Source organism: Delphinus delphis, chromosome 9 (genome assembly GCF_949987515.2).
Source record: "Delphinus delphis chromosome 9, mDelDel1.2, whole genome shotgun sequence".
In the NCBI taxonomy this organism is placed as follows: Eukaryota; Metazoa; Chordata; class Mammalia; order Artiodactyla; family Delphinidae; genus Delphinus; species Delphinus delphis.
In genome coordinates, this window is record NC_082691.1 from 62,156,331 (window position 1) to 62,176,243 (window position 19,913).

Sequence of the window (19,913 nt, forward strand, 5' to 3'; positions counted from 1 at the left end):
TGGAGGGGCCACCTAGGCACAGGGAATCTGAGGACAGTCTCTGGCGTGGAAGCCGTATGTGTTGCGTCCTCAGTTTAAGGAGAGAGCAGGTTAGAAGGAGCTGAAGTGCTCTCGTGGCACCAGAGGGGGCTGGTCCGGCCTCCATCAGAGGCTGCAACCTGGGGCTCAGAACCTTGATGGGCTGCCCAGTGGACAAGTGGGACAGCAGAGAGACTCCAGCAGAGGGCTCCTCCACCCTGCCATGCTCCCGGAGAGAGGGAGAGGCAGGAACTGCTCAGGGATCAGCGCCAGATCCTTCCCTCAGGCTCCTTGAGGCTTCCCCAGGTCAGTGGAGATTGCCCCTGGTCTCTGTTCAGCCTGGGTACCTCTCCTGTGATAGCCCTTCCACTGGGGGCAGGGATTAGCCTAGGGCCTGGTTCCGTCAGGCTTGCTTCTCCCCGCGTGTAGGATGATTACATTGACCGCCCCTCCCCTCCTTCTTTTGGCTCTCCATTTATTGCCCTTTATTTTTTCATGTTTTGGCAAATGTTTACCAACCTTTGCTTATATGTGTATGTTATGTAGCTGGAAATTGTTCATCCACATAAGTCATAAACTCTTGGAGGCCCTGCCCTGATGGGCTGGTAGGGCCAGCTGTCTGCAAGTAACTGCCCCGGAGAGATCATTCCTGCCTTCTTCCCCAGGAGCCACAAAACAGGGCCCCACCGCTCCCCTCACCTTTTCTGGTCCAGTGTCAGAAACCACGTCCTTACGTCTGGCCTGCTTATCCTGCTTGAGGGTGGCTTGGTTCCCACGCTAGCAGTCATCTCGGGCCTCTGAAGCTGGTGGGTAGCAAAGTCGGCCTTGTCTCTCCTTTGAGCTCTAAGCAACCATGGTTCCCCCAGCTCCTGCCCCACCTTGCTTCCTGGTAGGATCTGTTTCTTCTTCTGAGGTCCCTGGCACCTCTCCTCTGGGGCCTCTCCTAGCTTCCCCTCACTCTGCCTGTGCAGGGTCACACATGGTGGCTCAGCTGCAGCCTGAGTAAGGACCCTCTATTGACCCCGGACATACTTTACCAGCTTGGACATCCCTCCCCAGGCAGCAAGAACCCCAGGGTCTGGAGGGAGGGAAGTGTGGAGCCAGGGTTTTCAAGGTAAATTGTAGACTGGGAGCGGTAGAGTCTTGTCAGGCCTTCCTAATGCATAGGTAAGAACCATCTGTAATTAGCACAGGGTTTATACATTTAAGTACAAACGTTTAAAGAACCAGCTGCAGGCATGCCTCATTTTATCACGCTTCACTTTACTGTGCTTCACAGATATCGCTTTTATTACAAATTAAAGGTTTGTGACAACCTTGTGTTGAACAAGTCTGTCAGCCCCATTTTTCCAATAGCATTTGCTCACTTCGTGTCTCTGCATCACATTTTGGTAATTCTCGCAATATGTCAAACGTCTTCATTATTATAGTTGTGGTGATCTGTGATCAGTGATCTTTGTTACTACTACGACTCACTGAAGGCTCAGATGATTAGCATTTTTTAGCAATGAAGTGTTTTCAAATTAAGGTGTGTACATTTTTTTTTTAGACATTATGCTATTGCACACTTAACAGACTACAGGACAGTGTAAACATAACCCTTATATGCACTGGGAAATCACAGAATTGATGTGAGTTACTTTATTGTAATATTTCGCTTTATTGCAGTATTCGCTTTATTGCTGTGGTCTGGAACTGAACCCACAATATCCCAGGGGTATGGCTGTAGTTGGTGTACTCTTTTTTTTTTTGCGGTATGCGGGCCTCTCACCGTTGTGGCCTCTCCTGTTGCGGAGCACAGGCTCCGGACGCGCAGGCTCAGTGGCCATGGCTCACGGGCCCAGCCGCTCCGCGGCATGTAGGATCTTCCCGGACCGGGGCACGAACCCGTGTCCCCTGCATTGGCAGGCGGACTCTCAACCACTGCGCCACCAGGGAAGCCCTGGTTTACTTTTATCGTGTAAAAAATCCCCCTCAAATCTCAGCATTTTTTTTTTGAGAGAAATCTAAACTTGTGCTCGTCTCAAGCCCCAAAGATGAAACCTCAGGTGGATGTGGTCTGCGAGCCAGGTGGGAGGGCTGACACAGGACAAGGGATCAGCTTGATCCCATTAAATGCAGCATCATGCTTGAGTGTTTCTAGGGTCCAGGAGACCCTACTGGTGAAAGTGAGGGACATTCAAAGTGGCCATGCCGCGAAGAACTTCAGAGCATTTAAAAACACTTGCCATTCAGTACATGCACGTTTAATGCCCACACGGCAAATCTGGATTAAACATAATCCCCATTTTACAGCCAAGGGAACTAGTTATCAGTGAAGTTAGATGAATCCAGCAGGAAAGAGTGAGGCCATAGCCACAGTGCAGGCAGACCCTTGACTTCAAACTCGACTGCACCATCATTTCCACCATCATCTGCACCATCAGCACTTCTTGACCTTACAGACAGGAAGATAGTGTTAAACAAGGCTTCCTGGAAGAAGAGGCCCCAGTGGGTTCCAGCCTTGTAAAAAACTGCCCCACCTGGAGTGCTTTGAGCTGGGAGGTGTCTGCTGCAGGTGGGGAGGGGGGTAGACAATGGGGGGGATTAAAAAAGGGGCATGACATGGTAGGAGAGGGAGATTTAGGGGCTGCGTCCGAGTCCCCTTGGGTCAACAGAGTTACGTGTTGGGCTGATATCCTTTCATATCTGCCCACAACAGCTTTCCGGGTTTTTCCTCTGTTTCCAGAACAAATTTAAGCCTGGGCATCCCCAAGAAAGCCCGAGAGGACCCCCTGCCTGTGCCCTCAGACCAGCATTCACTCCCCTTCCTGTAGGTTGGTTCCAGCTGCTCAGATGATCAGGGTTTGTCCTCCTCCCTAGACCAAGACGGCGCTCCCGACCCAGCCACAGAGGGACCTGTTGGGGGCTGGGGCTCCTGCAGCGAGACAGTGGCCCTGAGCCACCTCCATTCTCTCACTGGCTGGTAGGAGTGGCTGAGCTCAGGACTTGGGCAGTGGCCAGGCATGGAGTGTGGGCCTGGGTCGGGGCTAAGCCTGCGCTTAGGCTCGACTTGGTTTGGGGCAGAGGGTTTGGGCTCAGCCCCATTCTGGGGTCAGGGTTAGCCTGCCTTGTCTCGGGGACCAGAGTTTACCTCTGTGAGAAGCCAACTGGTTGAGAAACAGGAGGGTGAGGTTTCAGGGCAGACACTGATTGTGCTGAGAGCATCTCAGGCCTGGCCCTGCAGGGAGCTGGCTTTATTCCCAGTGCTCTCCCTGCTGCAAGATGGGCATTGGGAGCTGCCGCTTGGGTCTGGGGTCAGGGAGGGAAACCCCATCTGTATTTCCCTCAGGCATCCCACAGAGCAGGTCCCCACGGCACCTTGGGGTAAAGGAAGGAGAACAGACACCGTGATGTATTGGGTTGGCCAAAAAGTTTGTTCAGGTTTTTTCCGTAAGATGTTACCCGAACGAACTTTTTGGCCAACCCGATAGCATATAGCGCAGCAGGGCTGTGACCTACCCAGTGTCGGAGGGATGACGTTCGCCTCTGAAGACAGACTTTTCCATGTCTAGGCAGAAGTGCAGCCGGGAAGCTCTCAGCCCACAGCCTAAGGCTCCCAGTTCACATGGGGCTCTATCTTCTCCTTCCAAAGCACTCTCTCCCTTGTCTGGGAGCACCCTATCCTGACAGCTCCTGTTAGGGATTGGCAGTAGGGAATGTTTGCCCCCATTTTGCAGGTGGAGAAACTGAAGTCCAGAGAAGGAAAGTGGCAACACCTAAAATCAGCAAGTCAGTGGTCAAACAAAGCTTTGAGCTCAGGTGCCCTGACCCCCCCAGGTCAGGCCAGGGGCACTGAGGGCTGGCTGGTCCTCATTGGGGGGGCGGTGGGGGAGAAGGAGGGTGGGCAGGGAAACTCCAAGATCTGCTGAACTGGGCTGCTGGCTGGCGTACCAGTGTGGTGGGGAGTGCCTCCCTGGGGACTGGGCCGGGGCTCTGTGGGTACACAGCATCTTAGCACCAGGAGGGACCCTATGGAGAACGTTTAGCTCAGGTCACAACATTCTGTGGGCCTGCCGAGTGTCCAATGCTATGCTGACCGCTAGGAGCAGGGTGAAATAGACAGGGGTGCTGCCCACAAAGGGTTCCCCTGCAGGGCTCTCTGTCTAGCATCCTGGGGCTACAGCCCAGGCAGCCTTGCACGCAGAAGACACCGCAGCATTCATGGAGTTTAGCTTGAGACCAAAGCAGGGTCAGAAGAAACCATGTGCTGCATCCCTGGGTTATAGATGGGCTAGAAATGGCTTTGACCTTCCTGCAGACACACAGCAAAGCCTTGGCAGAGTCAGGCCCGGGAGCCAGGGCTCCCTGACTTGCAGATGTGGGTGTGAGCCGTGCACCTGCTGTGGGGTTCTCCAAGCAGCCTCCGTCCGCTACCCTTGTCTGAGTTTCTTATCCTCCCTTGGATCCAAATGAGAACTGAGCTGATCAGCCAGCCTAGGTTTCTCTCTTCCTGTTGATTGCATTTCTTTTCTGTTTTTCACTAACAAGTGACTTTTCAGAGATTCTGATGTCTTTCTTTCTCATGCCTGTCTCTGGCTTTTCTGCCACCCCTTTTCCTTTTTGTTTCTTTTCACTGGATTCTTTTGAACAGTCATTGGAGGTTTGGGGAAAGGGGGTCTCAGAGGAGAACAGCTGAAGCTTTAGAGTTCGGGTGTGCAGGAAGTGACATCTGAGGTTTGGGCTCTTGGGCTCCTGGACCCTGATTTCTGTGATTTCCAGGCCAAGGTTGAGGGGTCAGGCCACTGGCTGTAGGAGAGAGTAGTCAACCTTTCAATCTGGGCAAGGTAGAGAATAAATTTGTAGACTAGAATGGCTTCCATTCCTGAATACCCAATTAAGCTCTTTTAATTATTGAGGAAAACATACTTGTATGTGTCCATCTGTCTCTTTGTATGTGTACAAAACAGACCTTTGACATTCATTGAGGCACATGAAAAACTTCTCAAATACATGACTTCCTCACAACAGTGTTCCTGGAATTTTGATTTGCATGTGGAGCACCTAGGGATTTTGTTAAAACGCAGATTCTGAGGCAGCAGGTCTGAGCCAGTCTCTGAAATTCTGCATTTCTAAGAAGCTCTCAGGTGGTACTGATACTGCTGGTCTGGGTAGCAGAGCATCATAACATCCGTCATCTGTATGATGGTTCACTAGTGCCCATCTCACAGTCTGGTGTGAATTGAAACATGTTGTTAATTAAATGAGAGAACCACAGACATAACTGAGGCAAGGATGCTGGGTGGACCTCGGCTTGCCCCATCTTTGAAGTGTGTGATTCACATGTTCGCCTCAGCAAAATGACGTGTCACTACATGTCAAGGACCTTCAGACTTACTCTTAAAAGAGTGGGAATCACAAATTATGAATCCATGAATGCCAAAGGTCTGGCCTTTTTGTGCGTATCTGTTCTTATTTGCATCCGACCCCCTCAGGTTGATCAGTTCGCCAGCAGCTACTAGGAGCTCCGCCACACGGTGCCTGAGGAGGGGGTGTGAAATGGGCACCTCTTCTGCAGTCTGACGAGGTGACACAGCTCTTACTCCATTTCTTCCATGTTTGTCAGAGATGGAAACAAATGAGTTGTGCCGACGCAAGCACAAGCAGGTGGAAACTGAGCCTGAGACCTCTCTGAGGAGGCAGAGCTCTGTGCCTCGCCCAGTGCCGGGTAGAGCTGGACGGGCATCCTGGGCCCACCTGTGGGTGTCTCCTTAAGGTGACTCGTTTCCGCAGGCAGCGGGGCAGAGCCCGAAAGGTTCTCTCTCAGCCTTCAGCCCCTGCCCTCTGAACTTTTATCGAGAAGTCCAGCCAGCACTGTGCAGTGGAACTCTCGGCAGTGTTGGAAATGCCCCAGACCCATGCTGTCCGGCCCAGGAGCCACTGCTGCCTGTGGCTGTTGAGCCCTAGTAGTGTGGCTCAGGCAACCCAAGAAGTGGATTTTTCACTGAATTTTAACTTACATGGTGGATGTGTCGTGTTTCATGGGTCTGCTCCATCCATCCTACCTCTGCTCCCCTTAGGCCCACACTGAGGTACCCGGGGGCTCAGTCAGAGGAAGGTGCGGGAGGGGAGGGTGGGGGGAGGACCAGTGGGTGCTCCAGCTGGTTCTCACAAGCAGGTGCAGAAATGGCCTGATTCCAGGGCTGGGCCGGCGTGAGGTCCATGGCGTGAGTTTCCAGCTGCCCATCTTGCTGAGGGATCTCCGTCAAGGCCATGCTCTGTGCCTGGAGCTGACTCTGGAGACAGTTCCTGGTCCCCTGCGTGAGCCCCAGTCAGGCCCCACCTTCCAAACACACGTGTTCCCTCCCTCCCGAACCCCACCACCTGTCGGTTTCCCAGTGTGAGGGCTCGCGTGTGCCTGTGCGTCCGTGCACACACGTATATATGTAGAGGTGTGTATTTCTGCGTCCAGAGCTGACCACGTCTCGGCCCTTGGCTTCCTCCTTCTCCTCCACGTGACGCCCCGGCCCTGTCTCTCTCTACACCCTGGGCCTCTCTGCCCGCCCTGTGAGCCGTGTCGCCCTAAGTCCCACCTCAGTTCCTCGTTGCCCAGTGCCCGCAGCTGACAGTAATGCGCATCTTGTCACACCCAGCAGCTGCGTGCAGAAATGCTACTGCAGGCCACAGCGGGCTCAGCAGCACCCTTGCAAGATGTCAGAACTGTCCACCATTACTCTGTAAGTGTGCGTGGCGTGGCTGCGGCCGGGTGCTCTGGACGGGAGGGGGACGCATGCTGCTGCTGCCGCCGCCCAGAGCTTGCGTCCGCCCAGGCTGGAGGAGAGCAGGGAGCGAGCCTGTGCCTCCAGCCCCAAGCCCTTTCCCAGCTGTTGCATGTTGACATCTGTGTGTCTTGTGAGTTCTCTGCAACCTCGTGGCCTGGGGCAGGAGGGGAGGTTGCGGGCATGGGGCTGTGCCCACTGTGGAGCAGGTGGGGCGCGGCCGGTGCAGAAGCCTCTGCCACTGCCGCTGTCGTGCTGTGTGGTCTTCCGCCAATCCCCACGTCTCTGGGTTTCAATCTTTGCAACTGCCAGATTATTTCTAAGGGCCTTGAGCTTGAGTTCATTTAGGCTGTCCTCCTGCAGGGGGCGGGACCCTCACCCCACGCACCTCACTCCCACCGAACGTGCTGAGTGGCTGGCTCCCCACACAAGCCTATTAGGTGGGTACTTGTATTATCCTCATTTTACAGGTGAGGAAACTGAAGCGCAGAGAGGTGAAATGACTCGCCCAAGGCCACACGGTTGGCAGGGTGAGGATTTGAACCCAGGGAGTCCTGGGGCATCTCTTGCTGGAGCCTCAGCTCCAACTTGGACACCCCTTTAAGTGGGGGAGCCCACTGGAATTCGGGGGGCTCTGACCGTTGGAGCTCTTCTTTGTACACCGGAGGCCCGGTGATGCCTCCTTGGGGCAGGAAGACAGAGGCCAAGGCCCTGTGCCGCGGTCTCTCTGGGTTAATCAGATCGTAGCGTTGAGTCTGTGACTCCTCAACGCGGGGTTCCAAGGTTCACACCATATGTTCCCATCCCAAGGCCTCCGAAGGACAGAGGTCCTCGGACTCTGAGACCTAGTGACTTCCTCACCTGCCTCCACTGTCCCATCTACCAAAAGGAGTCATGCGGGTGCCCTGGGTCCCTGGCAGAAGTCCCTGATTATTCCTGGGCTGCACTGGGGCCACAGGGGAGGGAAGGCGTTGCCCTTGGACTATACTGTGGGATGCCCTGCTGCATTCGCCACATCTGCCTGGGGCCGGGAAGGGCCTGAAAGGTTGTGTTTCTCACGTACCAAACCTGTCCCATCCGCCACCACCACGGAAGCTGGAGAAGTTTGGCCTTTTGGTTTCCAGGGCACTTTTCAAACGTCAGGGGCAGATCCCTGGAAACAGATCCATTCTGGGGAGAGGAGGCAAGAAGGCAGGGACCGCGGCACATCCCCGGGCTGCCTTCCCTCCTCAGCTTCTTGAGTTAAGCTGCTCTTTTAAAGTAACCCCTTTAGGCAGGGTCACAGAGGCACCCACAAGATGTCCACACGCCTGCGTTTCCAGGCCACTGTCCTCTTCCTTTTGGACTTTCATTCTCCAGCCAGCACTTCTCGCTGCCCTCTGGGTGCCTGGAGATGAGCATGAGCAGGGCTCTCAGGTCATGCTCAGTGTCAAGGGCTCCCAGGTGTTCATCCCGGGCCCGTGTGGCCATCCCTTCATGGACACGCACTTTCCGAGTGTGAGCCCTGTGCAGGGCGTGTGCTGGCCAGGGCAGATGACAGTTAAGTGAGGTCCCGTGCCTGCCTTCAGAGAGCCACATCCGAGAGAGGACAGACACATGAGAGGCTAGACCACTCCCAAACTCAGCTGGGCTCCGAGTGGGAGCCCCTCAGATCCTGTTGGCGCCCGCTCTGGTCCAGGCACCCCCAGGTCCTGTAGAATGGGCAGTCAGTGAGCACGGGGAGGATTGGTGGGCACTGGGCACTCGAGGGGCTGTTTACTTCCGGGACTGAGCCTTGGTCCACCTGAAGGTCTCCCCAGGCTATTCCTTCCCCTTCCGCTGTGTCCCCTCCCCTGCTTTTCTTTCTTCCCCTTCCCCATCCTTTCCTTCTTGGTAGATGCTGGTCAGCCACGGGCATCACTCAGACTCCGTGGATTCTACTCCTGAAATCCGGAGGCCCCACATTCAGTAGAACATTCTCTCCCAGAAAGGCTGGGATGGGAAAGAGGGAGGGAGGGGCACACGGCGTGACTGCCCCAAGTCAAACGGCCACCCCCGTACCCCGCTGCCCACGCTGGTGGGCCGAGCTCTGCTAGGAGGGCCCAGGGGGAGGACTGCACCTGTCAGGCGGGGCTGGCTCTTCCAGGAGATCCAAAGGGAGCCAGTCTGCTGGGGTGGGCAGAGACGGGGTCCCCCCTTTTGGAGACCCTCTGGGAACCGCCCTCCCCCCGGAGCAGGACCCACAAAGAGCACGTCGCCATGCCTACTCTTGATGTTTTCCTGTGGCTTCTGTACCCCACCCTCTCAGACAAGAGCCCCTCCCCACTGGGCCCAGGAGCCAGTTGCAGTCAGAGGAACCTCAGAAGAGCTGGCCTCAGAGAGTACTGAGGTCCCTTGGGCCGTTTCTCCCTTGCCCGTTCTACTCCCACCTGAGCAGACAGCCTTTGCTCCCCCAGCTCAGTTTCCCAGGTGGCAGGTTCCTCCTGTTTATGCTCGGAGTCAGTAAATCCTTCCTAGGACCCCTCCCGTGTCTCTCCTTCTGTGGTCTACCCAGTGCTCCCCACCCGCCTCCCTGTCATCAGCGCCTCTCCGTCCCTCTCCACGAGCATGCCTGGCTAGCCCCAGACTCAGGAAAGCCGACGGTCTCTGTGGTTCCCTAGGGGCTGCTCTTTCCAGGCACGGGGAGCTGCTCTTCAGAGCAGGAGAATGCTTTTTTTGCTTGAGGACACCTCGTATTGTCCTTCCAAATCCAATCCCAGGGTTTTGCCCTGACTTCACTTTTCCCAAAGGCTTCGCACCTCCCAGAAAGGGTCTGTGTAAATCACACACTCACATGTGCACGTTTAGTGGTTGTACGGGATACCGGCATGGCCTAGAGGGATGGGTGCCCTGCAGACAGGGGGTTGTCTCCCCAGCACTTCCCAGGGAGTTCTGGAAGCCTGGGCTCTGTTGGCTGCCATCTCCCCCAGGCCCCACGCACCGGGAGAGAATCCTGAGGGAGCCCGTGGATAAGGGCCCCAGCTCCGGGGGAGAGTAGGGGCTGGGACTGGGCTTCTCTGCCCTGCATGGCTCTGGCCCCAAGCCCTGGCAGCTCCCGGAGCAGCGGTTTTGCTCTTTCCCCACAGACGGCTCGCCCGGTCCACCCTGCTGCTCATCCCACTATTTGGAATCCACTACACGGTCTTTGCTTTCTCCCCAGAGGACGTCAGCAAGAGGGAGAGACTTGTGTTTGAGCTGGGGCTGGGCTCCTTCCAGGTAGGTGTGGTGTGTGTGGAGGGCAGAACTCATGGGGAGCCAGGGCCCTGGCCTCTCCCTTGCTGGTGGTTCTATGTCTTTAACCTATTCTAGGTTCCACCTCTGGAATAATAGGACTAGATTAGAAGGGAGCTGGGAGAGCCCTTTCTACTGTCCACCCTCTAGGCTCCCACGAGAAGACACGCTGTTATTTTCTTGTTGCTGCTGCGTCTGGGTGTCCTGAGCCAGGCCTCCCTTGGGCAATCAAAGGCGGCAGCTCCCCGCCCCTCACCATCGGCCCCGGGGGTGGGCAGAGTGGCCTCAAGAGACCTCTCTGACTTCAGCCTGTAGAACGTGCACCCCGTGAGTGCTGGAGCTTTGTCTTACCCAAGTAAGACAGATCCCCAGCGCAGGATCTGGTCACAGGGAGCTGAATGAGCTGAACGGGGGGATGAGCAAACAGATATGTGAATAAGGGACCCAGGGAATGAGAGAGCCAGAGACTAGTAAGTCCGTGCATGAAGGAATCAGTAAGCGGGGCTGTAAATGAGTGCGTGAAGGGGTGAGTGAGTCAGTGCGAGGACGCGTAGTGAGTAAATGAACAGGTGGGCGCGTGAGTGGGGCAGTGAAGGTGGTGGGTGGCTCCCTTGAAAGTCCCCAGGATAGAGCGCCTCTCCCTAGCCCAGCTGTTTAGAGGAGTATTTGACCTCGATGGTCGCAAAGTTATTCTGTGTATCTGACCGGACCCTCTCCCTTGCCCCATTTTAATTCAAAGCCATTTTACCTGTTCGGGTTCTTAGCCTGGGAAGGCTGGGAGGTTTGTTGACGAAGCCCCAGCCTGGGAGTCAGAGCCTGGGGTTCCTGTCTCAGCACAAGAATTCTGAATGCACAGAATATAAGTCAAGAATGTGTGTAGAAGAGCCGAGCACCTACTCTGCCCCAGGCACTTCCGTGGTGTTCTGTGTGTTCTGCGTACGAGGGTGTCTGGCCGCGGGAGGGTGGAGTGGGGAGGTGGTGGCGGATACAGACAGGACTGCTCTGTCCTGTAGGACTGCTGCCCTCAGGGGGTCTGCGGGCTGGCTGGGGAGCCCAGAGGACACTCTGGGGCGTGCAGGGAAGGCCTCCTCTAGAACGTGGGTTAGAGCTGGCCCTTGGGAATGGGAAGAATTTGACCAAGGGAATGTGAGATCCAAAGCCAGGGTTGTCAGTGGGAGGGAACGCCCCCGCCAGCCACTTGGCTTCATGGACGTGGCCATCCTGGTGGAACGGAACTTTTCCCATCTTACCGCGGATGCCCAGGCAGGTGCCTGCATTCAGATCATCTTAGTTTTCTGCTTCCTGGTGTCACTCGCTGCTCCTGCGGCCTCCCACGCACCCCGGGTGGAGGGCTCCTTGCTGGCATTCTCAGGTTTTGTTTGTCTTCTCTCCCTAGGGCTTTGTGGTGGCTGTTCTCTACTGTTTTCTGAATGGGGAGGTAAGATCCTGGCCTTCTTAGCAGTGGAGGTACAGCTTGCTGGGGAGCAGACAGGGCTGTGGCCTGCTGGGCGCACAGGGCTGATCCTCCCGACCTTGACTCTGCCACATTCCCAGCACCTACAGGAGGGGGCCGGCAGCTGTGCCGGCGTCTCCTGACGGCCTCCACCCTGTGCCAGATTCTCTCCCGCTTTGCCTGCTGTGCAGCTGAGGCCCAGCCTCCAGAGCCGAGCTCCCTCCATAAAGGCACCAACTGTTGAGTGCAGACCCACCTGGGAGGGCTCTCACCGTAAGACACACCTTAGTCAGGGCGAACCGAAAGTGAGGAAGGACAAAGCACAGGAGATGATACATACAGCTTCTGAGGCTGGTGATGGGCAGGGGTGCTGAGTGGGGAGCTATCCAAAGTTCAGCCCTGCCCCCAGCAGGCCGGCCTGCCTGCCCAAACCCATCCCCTGTAAGAGCGGGACTTGAGGGACCCTGGGGAGCGGCTTGGAACCTTCTAGTAATGCTCCATTTCCAGGCCTGTTAGGGTGAGGGTTTTGAGCAGAGTGCAGAACAGAGATGCTGAGATGGGGATGGGGGCTGAATGGGTGGATGGCTTTGGAGAGCGGGCAGAAGTCATTGCACCAAGTGCTTGGGCCTTGGCTGGGTGACTGTGGCAGGCTTCCTCCTCTTTTTGCATCTGAGAAATAAGAAGATTAGCTCAGACCACCTACCGAAGGGTCAGATAAGGGTAGATATGGAGAGGCAGACAGGGCCCTGCAGGGAGTGGCTGGGAGACACAAGAAGTCGGAGTACAAGCAGCTTGTCAGGACCGACGGTGGAAGTGGGAGCCGGACCTGGAGGTCGAGGGTGCCGGCACCGCACAGAAGTGCTGGCGAAGGGGGTGGGTATGTGGACGCTGAAACTGGGCATGCCCTGCGCGCACCATGCTAAGAGCAGCATGGGGGTCTTGGCCCAGAAGGGTGCTTTATTTAGCGATCCTCAACCCTAACGGCGTATTGGAATCCCCTGGGAAGCTTTAAAACATATGGGTGCCCCACCCCAGAGATTTGGATATGGTCTGGGCATCTGGGTTTTTAAAGCTCTCCAGGCGATCTTCATCTGCAGCCACCGTTAATGGGAGTGCCCGCCTGGGAGGGGCCCCAGGGCCGGCAGGCGGGCAGGTGAGGTGTGGGAGGGTGTCTGCCCAGAAGTGACCGCCCGAGTTGCCCCCCGCAGGTGCAGGCGGAGATCAAGCGGAAGTGGCGGAGCTGGAAGGTGAACCGCTACTTCACCATGGACTTCAAGCACCGGCACCCGTCCCTGGCCAGCAGCGGGGTGAACGGGGGCACCCAGCTCTCCATCCTGAGCAAAAGCAGCTCCCAGATCCGCATGTCTGGCCTCCCAGCCGACAACCTGGCCACCTGAGCCCACCCTGCCCCCTCCTCTCCTCGGAACAGCGGCTGGGGCTCGGGTGGGTGGGCGCCGGCCCACGCGTGCTGTGCCTCTTCTCTCCCTTCGGGCTGGCCCTGGGCTGGGAGCCCAGCTCCCCGAGGTGGGAGAAGGATGCAGGGCGCAGACGGGTATTTCCCCTCCCCGTTTTGGCGCTGGCCCCGCCCACCGTGGGCCCCTGGGCGTTGACCCCAGACATGTAAATACTCCTTAATTTTGGGAAAGTCGTCCCATCCCTCCCCCTCTACCTTGTGTCCCTGCTCACCTCAGGCAGGTCCCCAGCTCCACCAGACCCTGTCCCCACCAGCCTCAGTGATCGCCTGACCCTGTGTGGGAGGCCTTGTGAGCTGAGGCTGGTGACCTTGCTTTGGTGGATTCGGGGTGGGCCCTGCCTGACAGCCCCCCTGCAGTGTCTGACTCTCGGTATGGACTCTTTGAGTCTGCTCGCCACCCCGTGGCTCTTTTCAGGCCTGGCCCAGTCCCCGAGGCTGCCAGAGGTCCAGCGTGGAGTGCTTTTCGGTGCAGGCGAGACCCATGCTCACCCAACATCTTGGTATCCAGGTGCCCAGTTCCTGGGTATCAGACAGTGGGAAAGCTCCAGGGCTCTTCCAGTCAGAGTCTTCAGTTTGGATGTGGGGCTAAGGCCAGAGAAAGTTCTGGTGCTTTTCATTTGGCCCAAGAAAAATTGCCAGGAGCCAGAAAAGTGGATGTGATTGGAATGGAGATGGAAAGAGTTTGGAGGGACCCATGGAAGAAGACCTTCACCACCTCCATTAGTTTACCCCTGACTCAAGGTAGGCGGGGGTTCATCTGGTAGCTTCCCTTCTGTGCCTCCTGTCCCCAGGCATCAGTTGCAGAACATTGAGAGATGGATGCCTCAGAGAAACTCTTCCCCAACTACGCTCACCATATAGAGCCCCTAAGCCCTCCCCCTCCCCCTCGAAGTCAAAGCCATGACTGGGATGAACCAGCCACCTTTCTGTGATATCAGTGAATCGCGAAGCACCTTACACCTCCACGTGCCCAGGGCCCAGGGCTCCCCTTCATCGCCCCCCCACCGCCCCGGACCACGAGGAGCCTCCGTCACCAGCTTTCTCTGGCTTGGGCTCAGCTAATGAAATTGGAGACCTCTGCAAAGACTTCCCTCTGTGCGCTTTAGACATGGAGTCAGCACGGATGCCGGGGTGTCGTAGGGTTTGGGAGGGGAAGCCACACCTGCCATGCTTGTTAGCAGGGGCTGCTGATGGGAGGAGTGGCTGCCCAGCCACACGTTACCAGACCACACCCTAAGAATTTAAACTGGGGCAGAACCAGGTTCAGGACAGGTGGAGGAAAGTGCTAGAATGCAGTGGCCCCTGTGCGGGGCCCCCCTCGTTTGTGTCAGCTTGTGGTGTTTCTGTCCAAGTGTGTGTGTGGGCTTGTTTGACGGGCACGTTCTGGAACACGTGGAGAGTTTGGGAGGATGGGGAATGTTGCTTTGCTTGGTTTTATAGAGAGGAAGAGGCCCAGGGGACGAAGGGACGTGTTCCTGGAGAGGCCTTCGAAGTGGCTGGAGAAGGGCCTAGTGCTTGGTTTACAGATAAGCTCCATGTCCAGGGAAGCACTGTGGACCCTGGGTCTTGGCTAAGCCAGAGGAGGGCAGGGCCTGCTTTCCCTGCTCCAGGCACACACGGCGACTCAGGCTGGCCATGGAGTGTGTGGCGGCCTTCCCACCCTACACCTACCTGCCTCATGATCCCCTTCCCTCTGTCTGGGAGCCACGTGTGTTACCTGAGGGGGTGTCCAGAGACACACAGTCTGCCCCAGCTGGGCTCAGACTGCTGAGATAGTGGACACAGTGATCCCTGTTCTGGGCCTCAGTTTCCCCATTCATGACATGAGGCGACTTCTAGTGCTTCTCCAGGCTCTGTGCTTCAGTAATTCTCCAGTTCAAAGCCAGGGCGGGTAAAAGGGCACCATTGTTATGTGTATCGTCTGCGGTTCTGAAATGTCTGTGTTTGTGTATGAGTGGAGGGAGGTTGGATGCTGTGTACTCTCCCTTTCTTAGAAATGGGACATCTGTCTCTTACATTTGGACACCACAGTGAGAGGGAAGGCTCAGGCCAGGGACAGCTGGACAGGGCATGATATGCAGACCCAGCTGTGTCCCGGCTGGGGCAGGGTGCCACGTCTGGGTGGGCAATGGCTACCCCCAGATCCTAGGAGCGGTACCCTGAGTTTGGACCCTGTTTCTTCATCCTCGCCCCCACCAGCAGGTCTGCTTCACTGTGGAAGAAGAGGGTTTGATCTTATACATATATCATCACAAAATAGCAAAAGCAAAATCTACCCCGAATCCCCATGCCATGCTGCCCCCTGAGCTGTGGGCCTGCATCCTCGTAGAGGTTCCAGGTTCCTGTTGGTTGCTTTTTGTCTCTGAACAAATTATTGCCAGCCTTGTGAGCAGATGCGCCCGATGTATTTTGAATGCTCCAGGAGGTCAGGCAGCTGTTCTTCAGGGTCACAGGCAGTGGGGGGACAGTATAAGGTCTGGGTACCACCCTTCCCTCTCTGACCTGCTTTTTCAAACCTGTAAAATGGGCAATAAGACTAGCTAGCTTTTATAGCCCACTGTATCTCGGAGATTCTCGTCTAGACATCAGCCATCTCCTGGGAATGGGCTCCAGGCAAGGATTGCAGTATTCACCTGGACCAGGAACAGGTAGGAAATCATGCTGAGTGAGGAGGGGCCGAAGGGCCTTGGGAACGGTTGGGCTGGAGAGGAGCAGAGTTATCTGACTCCGTGTCTCTAGAAAGGGGTTGTTTTTGTGCTGTGCAATCCTAAGGGACAGAACTCACCCAGGGGAGGCAGAGTGTTCCTTGGGATGAAGAAATCTCTCATCCTCTGTCATGACTGTGCTGTCAAGCAGTATCAAGAGAGAGACTCTAGCCCTGGGGGAAATGGGACTCCAAGTCAAAGATGCTGAGCCTGTCAGGGAAACCGTGAGGGGTCAGAGTGTGGGAATCGGGGTTCAGGGGCTCTCTGGCGGTCCCCAGCACGACAGACTTCATGACTTCCCACCATGCCTGAGGCCAGGCCATGTTCTCTGTCTCAGTGGGCAGCTCCGTGACCCTCCTTGACATATCCAGGGGCCTGCAGTGATTCCTTCTCTAACCCACACCCCTCCCTGAACCGGCTTCTCTAGGGCATAGGGCCAGAGAGCTGGAGCTGGGGCCCGAGCCTTGAAGTACCCTCAAGTCCGTTATCACCCACCTCCTTCATCTGACCCTCTCCCTTCCCGGAAGGAAAGCTACAAGAGGCTTCTTTGTAATTCTGTGAGTACCCTTGATCCACTCAAGGCCACTTCAGAGTGAAAGCAGGGAGTGCTTTGTCATCATAAGTTCCTACTTGGGCCCAGTGACCATGGATGCCTCTGGAAGAGCCCTGAGCAGGGAGCAGGGGACCTGGGCGTCTTCCAGTTTTGCCACTGACCTGTTGTTTGGCCTGGACTCCTTCATGTATCTTTGGGGAAACTCACAAAGTACTAGAGCTGGGAGGAAACTTGGAGATCTGCAGGTCAAACCTCCCCATCGGGCTGATGAGAAGACGCAGACAGGTGGGCTTAGCACAGTGCCTGCACCATCTGGCGACCCAGGATGCTTTACAAACCTGAATGGGGAAATGGCCTGCCAATATGTGCCCCCCTGCACGTGAGCCAGAACAAGACACCCAGTAAAGCTTCCGACCAGAAAATATTCAGCCTTGCGCAGGAGAAGGGCTCCGGTTACGGAGGTTGTCGGGACGCCAGACTGCAGGAGGGACAGTGGAGTCGGTGTGGTGAGGGGAGACCTGCGTTCTAGCCTCACCTGACCACCTGCTCTGTGCTCCAAGGCACAGGCACTCTCTGGGCCTCTGCTTCCTAATCTGAGAAATGGGTGGACATGATTTTCAGTCTGGCCCATGGGTCAGGGGCAAGGTTGAGGTGAGATGCCCTTGCATATGGAAGGGCTTTGGAAACTACACAGGTGTGAGCTGTTTAGTGGGGTGAAGACCTCTGAAAGCGGGACCCCATGTTGTTTGTCAACTGCTTTGAGCCCTCCTGGGTTAACCTTTGCCCCATTTGCAAAACCACCAGCACTGGGGGGTGGAGGGGGAGGCCAGTGGGCGCTGATGGACACAGAATTCCACGTTTATTCCCATTAGTTGGGCGTTTGTTCTTCGGATAGAATGAGGAGACTTCCATGTGGGTGATGTTAGTGTTTCCATGCCACCCCCATGGGGATCCTTCAAGAATCTGGGACATCCCTCAAGGGCTGTGTGCTCATTTTTCTCCTTTTCCTGAACTCAATGTCCTGGGATGTGTCTGTGCTTGGCCATGTGTGTCTTGTCTTATGTCTGTCTTCTGTAGCTTTGCCCCTGTGAGGGCTGGAGTGGGGACGCCCCTGGCATCCCAGACGTGGTCCAGGCTCGCTGTGGGAGCCGGGCCCACCTGGGTCTCATCTCCCACAATAAAGATAAGCCCCACAGACCTCACTGCTACCGCTGTGCTCACAACCTTGTCCGGGATTTTAAGAATGTCAAACTGCTATAGATGATTCAATAAATGTCTTATCATTTTTTCCTGGTGGCTGTAACTTGGCAGAAGTGGAGGGCAGGGAGGAGAGGAGGTGGAAGGGGAGGAAATCTGATCCCCCAGAGTAATCCAGTCTATAAGGTCCTGTAGCCTTTTCGAGTCCAAGGGAAAGGTATGAGAATGGGCCTGAGTGACCTTAGAATGGACTTGGAAGAGTAAAGTCCTGACCTCAAAAGGACCTGCAAGGATCATGCAACCTGAGTGGAATCGAGGTCACTTGGATGTTCTGGGTTCCTAGAAATGGAAGCAGCTCACCTCATAGTCTTTGTTGCTTCATGGCCTTTATATTGTTTTATGAGAGTGGCCACTGGCTATCCCCAAAGCCTGCCTGCAGCGAGCATTTTATTCCACAGGTAACCACAGGCTCCCCTAATTCTTCTGGACATTCCGAGTCATCAGCCCCTGCCAGACCAGATAACCAATTCCAGGTAACCCCCATTTCCTTGAGGTTCTATTGATTTTCCACAACTTCCAATGCCCATATTTATATTAGAATTTTTAGTTGCTAGCTATAGAAGATCATTTTGGCTGATGAATCAGAAAGTAAGTTTAGAAAAGAGGATATTAGGCAGCTCGTAGAATTCTTTTGAGGCTGGAGAAACCAGAAAAGGTGTCTCAAGCCTTATCATGTCATGGAACTGAGGCAAAGCTGTTGGCTGCTGCTGCTACCAGTTCAGGGATGTCTCTTCTGTGCCAGGGACCCAACCTCACAATTAACCACTTTTGAAAGCAAATAGCTTGGCTGTCTCTGTCACCAGCAAGCCCAATTCCACGTGCAGCCCCTTTCTTCCACTTGCTCACTTCTGAATCAAAGTCTCACGTGAGTCCATCAGATTGTGTTCTAGCTGCAATGAGGCTGGAAATTTAACCTTGGGGAGGTCAGGCTCCTACATCTGGAGAATTTCTAGATTGAACATTAGGGTTACAAAGTCCTGAAATAAATGCCTACCACCGCAGGCCTGAGGTCTACAGCAGTTGCAGAGCCAGCTCCCTTCGGTGTTCGGGTGGGCCACTCTGGGGAAGTCAAATCAACGGAAAGATGAATCCCAGCCCAATTGCACGGGATCCCTACAGGCAGCTAGACCACTCGCCGAAAGCTCCTAGGTATCCGGTGCGGGTGCTCCCCAGCTGGGAGGCTGCCTGAGATCACCCCTGCTCTTTCCTCTCCAGGTCCACCTCTTCTTCCGCTCCTAAGGGAAATTATCAGGCTATGTCATATGACTTACCTGGCAGATATCTTGAGCTGCTTCCAAAATGGAACCTACCCTTGAAGGTTGAAAATCAGTCTCCTTGTGTGTCAGACTATGCCGACCGCTCACAAAGATGACTTCCCTAGTGCTTAGAAAAATATTCTTACTGGTGTGACCATGATATATTGAGGTTCTATATGTTTCACTCGCAGAGAGAGGTCACACTCAACAAGCAAAGAGAACCAAAAGTAAATGGAAAGCCTTGAATTCCATCTCAGTCTTGAATTTCTTGGCAACTGTGAAGACCAACCAAAGACTTAGTTCAGATGAGCACCTGTTAAATCCTGTCTCCTCTATCCATTCCTCCCAACTAGTCAACTCTTCCAGCTCTCTTTTGTCCCAAGCCCCATGAAAGAATGCCTTCAACCTTGGTTATTTCTGATGACGCTCTTTGCTCCGGGTGGTGTGAGCAATTCCTCTTGGGTACCCAGTGGTTCTTAGACTTTAGCATGCCTCAGAATCATCTGAGGGCTGGATACAATACAGATTGCTGGGCCCACCCTCAGAACTTCTGATGCAGGTCTGAGGTAAGGCATGCTAATCTGCAATTCTAAGAAGTTTCTAGGTACCGCTGCTCTTGATCTGCAGACAATGCTTTAGGAACCATTGTTCTAGACTTTCTACCCAAGGACACTGGCTGGGCATCACAGTCCCTTTTGGGGAACCTTGAGGCTTGACAATGATTAACTTCCCGGCGTAGGGAGGACAAGCAGGGACATCAGCAACGTGAACTTTAATTGACTTTTCTTCCCAGGCCACTGTTTAGGGACAGGAAGCAGAAAGTTCCAGGAGAAAAGCAGCCCATGGATGTCATTTATTTTCAATCAGAGTAAGTAGAAGACCATCTCTGAATCAACTAGGATCCATTTCAGTGGGCTATAAAAGAAAAACCCCAATGAACAGTGACTTAAAGAAGACAGAAGTTAATTTTTCTCACATTGAAGAAGTCCAGAGGTAGGCACTCCAGAATTGGTATGGTGGCTGTATGGTCCCTCTAAGGACTCAGGCTTCTCCGTTTCTGCTCCTCCATCCTTAGCACGTGACTTCCTTTCTCAGGGTCACCGCGTGGTCCCAGAATGGCTCCCAGAGGTGTGAATGTCACCAGACTCAGGGGAAAGTGAGAGAAGGCAAAAGCTCCCTCCTAGTCTTTT

At 55.0% G+C, this 19,913-nt stretch overlaps 1 protein-coding gene across 4 annotated transcripts in view; it reads left to right on the plus strand.

Annotated features, from left to right (window-relative positions):
- Positions 1-17,492, plus strand: part of ADCYAP1R1 (ADCYAP receptor type I) — a 55,446-nt gene extending 37,954 nt beyond the window's left edge. For 2 of the 4 annotated variants that reach the window (XM_060020685.1, XM_060020686.1), the window contains 4 exons: positions 6,651-6,734; positions 9,881-10,010; positions 11,422-11,463; positions 12,687-17,492. In XM_060020685.1, coding sequence (XP_059876668.1) covers positions 6,651-6,734; positions 9,881-10,010; positions 11,422-11,463; positions 12,687-12,875 — 445 coding nt within the window. In that variant the 3' untranslated portion in view covers positions 12,876-17,492. The remainder of the gene's footprint in view (positions 1-6,650; positions 6,735-9,880; positions 10,011-11,421; positions 11,464-12,686) is intronic. The other 2 variants (XM_060020687.1, XM_060020688.1) reach the window with 1 other exon arrangement.
- The last annotated feature ends 2,421 nt before the right edge of the window (positions 17,493-19,913 follow it).